The following is a 12,052-nucleotide window of genomic DNA, read 5'->3' as shown; positions in this document are numbered from 1 at the left end:
CATAAGGACAAACGGGTCACTGTAGATTTCAAATAAAAAGAGAAGACGTCAAAATTGTACAACAATATGCACGTTTATTAAATTTTTATCTCAAAGATGTATACCTTGAGGATGTCTTTAACATGATGCGGCTGCTGGGATTCAAACGTCGAGTTCGCGCATATTTCTTTCCATTTTTTTGTTTTTTTTTTTGATTAAACTACATCTACCACGGAACGGAAGTTGCACTCGAATATTCTAAAGTATACATATCGCTTAGATTTATACATTTTATTATTATTTCATTTGTTAATTTTTTTAATTGTCACCACGCTTGGCGAACCTACATCTACAACGTTAGTTAAAGTTGCAATTTACTGGTCGAATCGCAGTAAGCGCATCATTTACAAATATGACCACGACTTAAGTGATCGTGATTAATATTTTTCTTAATTTTTTTCTATAATTATTTTTTTTCCTTAATTCTCGCATTGTAGAATTATCTGTTCTGATGGAATTAAAAGAGCCTACTAGGCTCTAATTTTTTGCTCTCACTCTAAGTGCTCTCCTTAATTTTGTTTATTTGTTTGTTTATTATGTCCATTATTATTATTATTATTATTTTTACTTTAATTTTAATTTCTTATGATGGATGCACAAATTCAAAGGTTTTACTTAGAATTGCGAAAAAGAATATGTATTCATTTTTTACTAGACAAGACAACTAATCAGTCAATTTTATAAAAAAATAAACAAGTTAGTTACTTAATTTTCAAAATATTCGTGTTTATGGTGCTTCAATTTTTATGTAAATTATTTTAAATTGAAATGGTAAGATATAAATTCTTATGTGTTATTTTTGAAGACAATATGTGTTTTTCCAGATTCTATGTAATTACAACTTTCATGAGTGTTTGTGTCTTATAGTGTATATATATAAATTTACAATTAAAAAAACACAATATAAATTGAACGCCCTTCATAAAAATAGATTATTCATATCAATAAAATCACTACAAATGCACACGGAGTTTGTGATCTGACAGTTTTATCATTTATTCTATTTTCCATTTCATGCAACATAAATCAGAAATTAGAATCATGTTTATTTATTTACCATCTGCTGCACATAAAAGTAACGCCAAATCTTTTATTAAGACAAAGAAACTACTTTTCAAACTACGCATCGAACAACATATAACTGTGTGGGATATAAAGGTAATTAGAGAATCAATACCGTAAAGTCTACATTTAAAAAAATACAGTTTCCCTATAATATCGTTTCTCTTTTGCTTATCTCTCCTCGATGAAGACTTTTATACGGTATCAAGAATCGAATCGGAGTTCACAGTCGGTCGCATTAGGGAACAAGGCACACAACAAACTTTTAACTTGAAAAATAGATCGAACTGAACAGAAGCTTCTTAAATATGAAAGTATAATTTATATAGCAAAAAAATAAAATGATTGTATATTTTTAACAAATTTTTACATTGGATAATTTATAGAAATTAACGGCAATTAGTTAGCGATTTCAAGTTAATATTTTTCACATCTTTTTAAAAACTCTAGTAGCTTTTGATTATGTACAGACAGATTTTTTATAGATTATAGATAGAGCATCATTGTAACAAAATTGAAAATTTAGTGTAAATTATTTATAAATATTTCAAATTATTTTTTGTAAATATTTTTGCGTAGTATTTCAAAATATGTCATATTTGTTGATACAACATTTAGAACAAAAAGTATAAATGTTATTGTATATTTATAACAATATAAGAACAGCAGTATACGTCAAAAATAGACTTCAATATGCATTATCACATAATACATAAAATTGAAACATCAAGAAATAGTATAGATTATACATGACAAATACACAAAAATATTTACACATTTTGCATCTATTTTGTATTCACGTCAAAAATTAAATGCATATATTATAGCTGATACTGTAACTTTGTATTCTGTGTAGGGGAAGACTGTCGTCGATAGTACAGAATGTTACAATTACTTCAACGACAAGTGCGAAAATATAAATTTGCGTTTACTTATTTAAAATGAAATTTCCCTTTCCTATACAATCATTTAAGGTTACTTAATCTATGTCTAACTGTTCAGGGTAGACAATAATTTGCAATCTACATTTCAATCTTTAATTTTTTTTTTATAAAATTAGTTCTTTGTTTACATTCATTGTAACTCATTATTACAATTTTCATTGTTAACAATGAAATTCGTATTCATATTTGAAATGTTATCAGTGATTACGCGAGCATTTGGAACCATATTTTTTTACTCAAAAAATATAATGCTTTCAAAAAATATAGCATACTATCAACTTACATGGCAGATTTCATAATATCATTTTCAACTATTGTAATCATAATAGATTCGTAAAAAAAGTTTGATAGTTGATTTTGCTCTAAAAAGAAAAATGATAAGTTTGTGTGCCTTGCAGATAATGCTTGGATATCAGCAATGCAGCACTATAAGGGATGAAAACTATAAATAATTATTCCTAAGATTACAAAATGTAAGATACTTTGAAGTTAATCAAAACCATATCATTAATCATTTTCAATTTAAAGAAGCATTACCATTTTTTTGTTTGTTTTTTACATTAATTCCATTTTCATTATAAAGTTTCTCGCTATTTTACAACACTATTCAGGAGAAGGGAAAAAGAAAGCAATACTATTCAATTTCTAAAATAAAACAGATAAAAAGATGTCTAAAGTATAATTGGTTATTCGACATTCAAAATCTAACGTTAATAAACATAAAATTCTATCAATACTATGAAATACTGGGTGATTCTCGAAATCGCCCTATTTTCTCAAAGTATAATCATAAAAAAATCGGTTAAATCATCGCTGTGTACACAATAAGTTGGCATGTTACGTATTCGCGTGTGTTCGTGTGTATCCGTGTCCGCGCGCCCGCGTGTGTGTCATGCACATATTAATTTGTTATTCAACAATTTTTTGAAGAGAGTATTTAATACTAATTAAAATTATTTTACTAGTATGCAAATAAATTAAAAAAGAAAAAGAAAACGAATAAAATAATATTTTTAAAAAATGCCTCATAACATGAATTCTATGCTACGAACAATTCATGAAATTCCATATCGTAAGTTCGCTGCCCAACCGAAAACAATAAATTTTCCTGACATACATATAGGAACATGAGATTGCTCACGTTGTCGTTTCGATGACTAAAATGAAATCAAGAAAAGAGGATATATAATTAAGCATGTGAAGATTCATTTTGGTAGTATGACGTCCTGTATCTGAAAAAAAATAAGAAATTTTTCATTAACACGTCTTTTTGTATCAACATCATAGATATACTGTTTATAATAAAAATAGTTCAATTAGATTATTTTTGTGTAAAGTGCGTCACACATAAGCAAAGCACATCTGCACCTATAAATACACAGAGCGCGTACCTATAAATTTCCTACGCACACTAGTTTGCGTGCTGCTTTGCCATTTTCGCTAAATGAAAATCGTGTGCAATTACATCATTAAAAAATTAATTAATAATAGTATTTATAACAGAACTGCAATTTGCTGCATAATTTATCGATTAAATAACCTCGAACAGAAGTCATGTAACTATAAAAACGCGATAGAGAAAAAAAATCTGAGAGAGGAAACCGCGCACTTCCTCTGGTAAAATAGGTGGTAATCAATAGAACAGAAATAGGCCGATGTCTTTTACTCTTTCAAGTTCAAACTTACCTCATTTAGAACGCCAATGGATGAGGCTATGCTGGCTCAGCCGTGGGTGGTCATTTTTTCTTTGCTGGATTTCTTTGTGGAGTAGACGGTCGACTGCCCGCTTGAGCAGCATTCATTCCACCGTACTGATACTTTGCCTTCTTTTCCGATGGTTTCAATATCTGCAAAGTTACAAATAGTTTTTATTTAAGTATCTTTTGTTGTCGATTTCACGTTAGTTCCTTTTTTTCGCATGCGTATAAAACTATGTTAAGATCCCCAAAAAAGATTTCTACAATTCAATATAGCGCTGTATTGTAATTGTAATGTATTTGTTGAAAAAGAATGTCTTATTAACGCGATTTATTTAGTAGTCTAAAATATTTTGGTTTGTTTCTAATCCACAATGAAATTATTTACTTATCCAATACTTGTCAAATTGGTTACTTATCCAAGCAAGTATTACCGAAAATAATGTAATTCTAACTCAAAAATAAAACATAATTATCCGAGATATTTAAAGAAAATGAACGTTGGAAATAAATGTAATTTAAACTTCTTTTTCAAGTACATATTAGTAAAGTGAAAATATCTTATATTAATTTAGTTGATTTTCGAGTCAGGATTTCAAAAAATGTTAGGAGTCTACAAACACCGTAATGATAAAATATCGTCTGTATATTTACATTCGAATTTCCTTCCATTCTTCAGTTCTAAATTTAAATTAGAATAATAATCTCTCTCACACTGCCCGAAGTTGATCAAGTATTAATATTGCCAAGGAAGCAAATATAATTTCAAGAGATTTCTCATTACTTAAATCATATGCGTCGCCGAGAAAGCAAGAGAGAAACTCGGCAATTACAACATTTTCAATCTTGCCAGTTCGCTTATATTTAGATGCCACGGAAACTCGCGTAATCTATAAATAGCGTTGTGCTCGAGTGCACGCGCGCGTCTCACACTAATGACGCAACTCTTTGAGCGCTTTGCTCACCTGGAAGCTGCACATGAGAGTCTCGTCGACGCTCATCATACCACCGGCATTGTCAAATTCACCACAATAGTTTGGAGCGGAGAATAAAGTGACGAGTTGTCGCTTTGCAAAAAACTCGTAGCCGTCTTCAACCACCTGATGAGCTCGGCAAATCAAGTCCATATCGTGACGGTTCAGGAACTTTGACACCACATCTGGCCCAAACGTAAATGATACCCCTCGGTCGTTTTCACCCCAACCCTAAAGCAACATAAATAATATAATTAATATAATTTTATTTAAGTATGCAAAATATAGATGATTAAGCTGATGTAAAAGATACTAAATTACTTATTTAGCCTACAAACCTGAACATCTTTATCAGGATCAGACCACAATAAGTCACAGAGAAGACCAGTATCAGGTACATCAGTTGGGCGCATGATTCGTCGAATTTGTTCCATATTCTAGAAAATAAAAGAAATCGCTTACGTTAATAACGGTCTGGTTATATAAACAATGCAAATAATAAAAATTAACGTGTTTACCTGTAGATCAGGACTCAGACCGCCATGACAACAAAATATTTTTTCGTCAATGATCGCGGCAATAGGCAAGCAGTTGAAACAATCTGTGAAAGTTTTCCATAGTTTGATATTATACCTGCGCTTGCATTCATCATAGAACCCGTATATCCTGTTTATACTTGCACACTCATGATTTCCTCTAAGCAGGAAAAAATTTTCCGGATATTTTATTTTATATGCAAGTAGTAAACATATTGTTTCGAGTGATTGTTTTCCCCTGTCAACGTAATCACCAAGGAACAAGTAATTTGCTTCTGGTGGAAAGCCTCCATACTCAAAAAGTCTGAGTAGATCAGTGTACTGTCCATGTATATCTCCGCATATCTTCAAAGGTGCTTCTAATTCTAAAAGAATTGGTTGTTGGAGGAAGATTTCTCGTGATTTCAGACAGAGACCTCGTACCTCTGTCTCTGTCATGACAACAGACTTGCCAGGCCGACATCCTCGCACTGCACAAATAATTACATTTCAACATTATTTGTTATTCCAGTTTTATACAAAACATTAATGAGATACTGCTAAGTTTGCTTGATTACATCAAATTATTATTTTAGAGAACACTCATCATCTTCAACTAAAATTCAAGCTTGAATTGCTTTTAAGAAAGTATGCAAAAGTAAAATAAAGCATTATCTTATCATGTACTGTTTATATAAGACAATTGTCATAAATTGTCTGCCTTGCACAAGCAAGGAAACTGAATACTATAGAATATTCTGTTTTATGCATGTTCTCTAATTACTTTAAAACATTGGGACAATTATGAGACAATCTAAGCATTACTTGGATAATTTAAAGATGAATGAGGGATATCATGACAGGAATCTTAGATTCAAATCATAATTTCACAAAATTATTGCTCGTTAAAAAAAAGAAAAAAAGAAAAAATAAAAAAAAAGAATTTTTGCATATGAAAACTAATTTGATAGATAGTTAATGTGATAAATGCACTTTTTATAAAGTGCAAGAATACTGATGATTCTCTCTTAGCAGATACCATAGGGTTATATTTATACTTTGCTAGCAACCATAAAGGACTGCTTTACACGCCTGAATAACTACCGTGATGGTTATTGGAAAAATCAACACCATCAAGGCTAATCCAATAGCAGACAAATATTTCTGGAAAAAGAGAGACTAAGAAGCTTCAATTTTCAACGTTACTGATGAGGCTTCATACTTCATTATCTTCTTGATTAAACAAGTAATGTAGCTTTTATAGAGTAATTCTTGATTGGTGATAGTTTAGATTGTGACAGGGCAATTGGAGAAAATTAGTTTGATGACAATTGCATTAACCAAATTTAATAACTTTAATGACCAGAAAGTACAATTTACTTTACTGGACATTGAATTATACAGCAAAATCTAAATCACAAAAAAAAACGAATCTATAGAGTCCAAAAGTTATGTTTATGTTTATCATATTAATATTTATTTTTCACTTATTTCAATTTCAATTATATGAAGTTTATTTTACAAGAATTTATCCTGATTATTGTTATTAAAAAAATATAAAGAAAAAAAAAGTTATTGAGTCATGAATATGTATGCATATAATTGTGAACTATAAATAATTAAAAAAGTCAATTAATTAAAAAATTGTGATTGTATATTGAACTGTACACACCACTGAAAATACAAGATGCAAAAAAAAGTTCAAGGTGATGCAAACACGAAGATGTAAATTACTGTCTCAGTGCTCAAGGGACAATCATAGTAGCTTAGGCTGTAAGCTTCTTTAATTGACAAATTGGCCAATTGAAAACAAAGTCTTTGTACATGCACAAGAATTAACGAAGTGATGTACAAGGCAGTGGGGATATCTAGCGCATCTAAGAGAAAGGGCTACATTGGAGGCAATTCCAAATTTTTTTTTTGTTATTTGCATACCAACAAAGTCTGAAGAAAATATATCTTTAAGCTTGGCCTTCTTCTGAGTCTGAACCTGAACCTGGTTCTCATTTTCTTTCTGGGTCTGGTATGCTTTACAGCAATAATGTTCCACACAATATCCATGATAGAAAGAGAATAAAAAAATAAACAATTTTTTCGAAAACAAGAAAAAAACATAAAGATAAATGAATTGTTATGAGTGTGAACTAGGAAGTTATCGAGTTTGAAATTATTCTTTTGTCAAGGAATGTCATTGAGGAGTAGTATTGTTCATTATTCTTACTATGATACTTTTTAATATATAGAGTAAATGTCAACTGTTTTTAAGTAAAAAAGTAAGCAAATTTTATTAATAATAGAAGTATATATAACAAAATTATTATTTTTATTAAAAAAAGAATGTCTAACAAAGTAACGAGCTATTCATTTTGAATTTCAAATTGAATGCCAAAAAAAGTAATCTAATTAAATGGACAATTAATCTAGTTGTGCAATAATTTGCTTGCTTTTCCAACTGTCATTCTCTTAGGCAAAAAACAGCTAGATAGTTTATGCGAATTCATTCGTATATATATATTAAATAACACTGAAACTCCGTTATATATGTACGTCGACAAAAACGTATCTATTCATTGTGTGTAAAACTCTTTAATAAGGGAAACAAAACACTTGCTGTGCTCAATATTGATCCAGCAGTAAGCGCAACATCTCTGCCTGCTATATGTGCCCACAGCACATTACCACCCATCGTGACAATTTTCATCACCTCGTGTGTACCTACCATCGAGTGTTACGCGAGGGTTTCAAAAAAAATATATATAGATATTCGAAACTTACGCACGATGTTAAACTACACTACAGCAAGAAAGTTAGTGTCGCGAGTGAGTGAATGAGTAAGAGAGAAAGAGAGAGAGAGAAGGAGAGAGAGAAAGAGAAAGAGAGAGAGAGTGAGAGAGAAAAGCGCGCGAGTGAAAAAAAAATGACGACGAAGCAGCAGCAGGCAACGCGCAAGTCTCTTTTACACTTGTGCTCTATAACCTCACACATCACTTCAAAATATCTCTACCAATCGAACCCAATCATGATCTATCATAATGTGTTATTGTACTGATTAAATTCGATGTCACGACAACACCTTGACTAACGTCGACAATTTGCCTAAAACATTTCCTTATGAAACTAATGTACTAATCTTAAACAGTAAGTGTAATCGGGATGAGGCTGCTTCTCTCTTCGTACTGTCTCATCGTATATGAGTCGCCCTTGTGGGTTATTACCTTCGAGGAGCCTTTGGATAAGGCTGTCGATGTTGAGTTCGACGTCCGCCATGTTATGTTATTCTTGTATTCCCCGTGAAAAGGGAAACTAATGCCTTCGTCGAGCACTAATTTAGGAATTTTCTCTCCACACCTCTCCACCAAAAAGAGCTACCGCCGCAAATCCGTCCGTTCCTCACTAGACTCTCACTCACACTGGCTACTGCTGCCTTGCGCGCTTATGACCAACCTCCCCAACCCAACTATATACGCTGATGCAAAAGCTTGCTTATGTATAGTGCGCACAAAATATATATATATATTGTGAGTCGATGTTTGCTGAATGGATATTAGATAGAAACCTCCGCAAGCCACCGTTCGACCAGGTGTCTGTGTGTGCATGAGCTCTGTACGCGAATTTGCGGAGGCTTGCGATACTTATGCTTTATAAGTACTCCGCCTTTATCGTCCGATTACGCCGTGCTATGTATATGGACACAAGCTCGTTACGTCCAACATATACTTAAGGCTTTGTTACGTAGTTTTACACTTGACATTATGTAGTTAGCATACTTTTTCCTAGATTAATTTATATTCTCATTTGAGTGATCAATTAGCTGCTAATTTAAGTAATAAATCGATTACTAGGCAAAATCAATGAAACGTCCAAATGTAATTGTATATCCAACGATTCCCGTTAATTATTCATAATAAAAATCGGTTATTATACAGTATATTAATATTTGTTAAATTGATTTACCTTACAGTTATAATGTAAATAGTGATCTCAACAGTCAGTTGAAATTATATACATAGAACACAGAGCAATTTATACATATACAACTTGATTATAAAAGATAATGTAAATTTATATATGTTATTCACTTTTTTATAAAGAAATGATGAGAATAAAAAGTATATCTTTTGTGATATTTCATGACTGTTTTGTGTTGCTAAATAAAATAAATCTTAGATTTTCGAAATTATGTTCATTTTGAGAATTTTTTACGATAGTCCGGTAAAGGATCCTTGTAATCATTTAGATTAAAGAGAGTGGAACTATTATCTGATAAATATTTCAGAAAATGATGAAAATGTTTTAATAGAAGCTCCTTGCTTTTTTCATCGAATAATGTATATTTCAGCATATCTGCCAGTTTAACTAAAGGTTGAAAAAAGAAATGTTAATAATTTTTCAAAAAATAAAGCATAATGATGAACCTTTCTTTCTAAAAATTCTTACCAAATAACCTTAGCAAATGGTAAGGTCCATACAATGAACTTGGTTGAGTATCAGAATCCTCTGGAATCATTTCTTCAAATTGAGGTTTTTCCCAAGCATACAATAATTGTACATTTATTGAAGTGTTGAAATATTCTTTAATACCCTTCGATACTTCTATTGCACTTTCTCTGTAATGAAAAAGTAAAAAAATATTTATTCTATTTTTATTCAAATATATATATGATAAATTAATTATAAATTCATACATATGCAAATCAATTTTTCCTGATTCGATTGCTTCAACATAATTGTCTATAATTTTGTCAACTGTTGTACTCATAGGCAAAGAAGGTAATTTTTTTTGTTTTGTGATAACATCACATTCATCAATTAAATAACACTTCAAATCATCAGGTATTGGGATTTTTATATCAGTTTTAACATGATACTCTACAACATCGTCCGAAGGCTCAGGTCGCCTGAAGATTGAAATTCATTATGGTTCTTATCGTAATTTCAATTATATAAAATAAATAAATATTTAAAATACCCTCGTTTCTTGCGTGGAGCCTCCAGCGGTGAATCACTTGATGACGTTGGTGTGACTGCACTGCCAGACTTGCTAGCACGACTTGGAGTTCTCTCTAACAGAGCCACGGGTGTACTTGCCCTACTGTCACTATCCTTTTCTTTTTCACGATTAGTATCACTTTTTCTTGTTTGAATTTTTGATGCTCCACTACTTTTTCTATTTTGTTTACTTGCACTTGATTGTGCATGCACCTTTTGAACTTCTAGTTGTTTTTGAACATTGACTTCATTAAACTTTAAAACTCTGTCTTCAGGTACCCATTCATCCCAACTAAAAAAATAAAATACAGTCTAATAAAATATTGTAACCAATGAATTTATGAACAGGAAATTAAGCATAGATTAAATATTGAATAAAAACAAGTATGACTTTTAGAATATGAAAATTACTTTTTATTCCAGCCAGCGTAGTGTATCAGATATTTAATTTGTTTATCTTCTTTTGAAAATTCAGACTTCAAACACTTGGCTTCATAGATAAGAGGTCCATGGAAACACAGTACTTTTTCACCTTAAAGGAGAAATAACACATTGCACAATATGTCATGAGGAAATGCACCGTTATTTCAATTCTCGGACAAAAAAGATCGAATCAAACGATGCACTCAAACCGGCTTGACACCGATTGTTTACAAAACGTTTATTGAGTAATTAACCAATTTCAACGAAAAACGAATAATATAGTGTTTATGAAAATGAATAAGATTAACAATTAATTAATTTACCTTCCTGAAATTTGAATTTCGGGGGCATTTTCTAGGATACTTTTTACTCAGTGTCTCTGCTTTCGTTTGAAAGAGTTGAGAGGTTATTTTTATCAATCATCGGCGATGGGATCATTATATGCGTTATTTTTTACCGTTCGCGCCAGTTTAGTGGCTACTAATCTGAAAAATATAAGTATTTTATGCCTATAGTAATTATCCGTTAAATATTAAATTATTTTAATCATTGCGAACTAAATTTTTCTATTATTATAAACAATATTTAACAACATTCATGTTCTATTTCAAAAAATTACAAATCAGAAGCATACCTTCATTTCTGAAATCAAATAGTTAAACTGCACAAATGATATGAAAAATTCGTTGAATAGGATTTATTAACAATTAAAAGAAACAAAGTCAACGAATATAGACGCTTATCTATAGGTGAAATGCAACCATTTGTAAAATCACCAACGACGAATTAAAGTGCACAGACCAATGGCAAACATAATGGATTTCTATTGCAATTTGAATGTGATTCGTTGGATTTATAAAAGCTATACTGTGACCACTCAATCGGTTGCGTAATTAATCGGTCACAAGCTTATTTAAAAAAAAAGGAAGAATTAAAAATATGCACTTGTCTTTCGATACCAATCTAATTAAGACTTTAATCTTGTTTATTTTATCTTCAATAATCACTAAAATTTATGAAAAAACAATCAAATGTTATTCAGTTGACGGTCAGGTAACACTTAGGAGCTGAACTAACCTAACCTAATGTGCACTCGACAAATAACTTTCACATTAGTACACACATACTCGCAGCTATATATACATGCAAACAGCGGCATATATGTTGAGTCGTTCGCACACAGTGGCAATATGATTCTGATTCATCATCCGATCGCAGACTTGTAGTGTTTTCGATAGGCCGTCCAAGCTGCGCTACGACGAAGACGTTTGGGTGTTTTCTTCAACGTCTTGGCGGCGACAACGATGTAGAAGACGACGATAAGTAGTTTAAACAGATCACGCGAGGTGGCTTATTGTTTTTCCTTTCGGCTTTTCCGTCACTAGTGCTCAAAGCCAACAGCAGTGTGC

General features: G+C 31.4%; 2 protein-coding genes across 6 annotated transcripts; both read right to left on the bottom strand.

Moving 5' to 3' along the window:
- Positions 1-54: 54 nt before the first annotated feature.
- LOC131669403 (serine/threonine-protein phosphatase PP1-beta catalytic subunit) lies at positions 55-8,649 on the bottom strand. 2 transcript variants are annotated; one of them, XM_058944242.1, is made up of 7 exons: positions 8,447-8,649; positions 7,167-7,259; positions 5,235-5,722; positions 5,055-5,153; positions 4,708-4,947; positions 3,732-3,892; positions 55-3,277 (listed from the first exon to the last, which is right to left on the bottom strand). In XM_058944242.1, the coding sequence occupies exons 1-6, from the start codon at positions 8,496-8,498 to the stop codon at positions 3,782-3,784; spliced, it is 1,083 nt and encodes a 360-aa protein (XP_058800225.1). In that variant the 5' UTR covers positions 8,499-8,649; the 3' UTR covers positions 55-3,277; positions 3,732-3,781. The 2 variants fall into 2 exon arrangements, with proteins under 2 accessions (XP_058800225.1, XP_058800226.1); XM_058944243.1 differs by lacking the exon at positions 7,167-7,259.
- Positions 8,650-8,781: 132 nt separating this feature from the next.
- LOC131669404 (mortality factor 4-like protein 1) lies at positions 8,782-11,907 on the bottom strand. Of its 4 annotated transcripts, none has more exons than XM_058944245.1 (7): positions 11,771-11,907; positions 10,967-11,128; positions 10,632-10,752; positions 10,201-10,512; positions 9,917-10,129; positions 9,669-9,838; positions 8,782-9,587 (listed from the first exon to the last, which is right to left on the bottom strand). In XM_058944245.1, exons 2-7 carry the CDS (start codon positions 10,992-10,994, stop codon positions 9,415-9,417), a joined length of 1,017 nt encoding a protein of 338 aa, XP_058800228.1. In that variant the 5' UTR covers positions 10,995-11,128; positions 11,771-11,907; the 3' UTR covers positions 8,782-9,414. The 4 variants fall into 4 exon arrangements, with proteins under 4 accessions (XP_058800228.1, XP_058800229.1, XP_058800227.1 ...); XM_058944246.1 differs by having other exon boundaries at positions 11,721-11,860; XM_058944244.1 differs by lacking the exon at positions 11,771-11,907 and adding an exon at positions 11,278-11,712.
- Between the last annotated feature and the right edge of the window lie 145 nt (positions 11,908-12,052).

This window comes from Phymastichus coffea, unplaced genomic scaffold, assembly GCF_024137745.1.
Source record: "Phymastichus coffea isolate CEN01 unplaced genomic scaffold, Cenicafe_Pcof_1.1 PCOF00092, whole genome shotgun sequence".
Classification (NCBI taxonomy): Eukaryota; Metazoa; Arthropoda; class Insecta; order Hymenoptera; family Eulophidae; genus Phymastichus; species Phymastichus coffea.
This window is presented reverse-complemented; position numbering and strand designations above follow the sequence as displayed.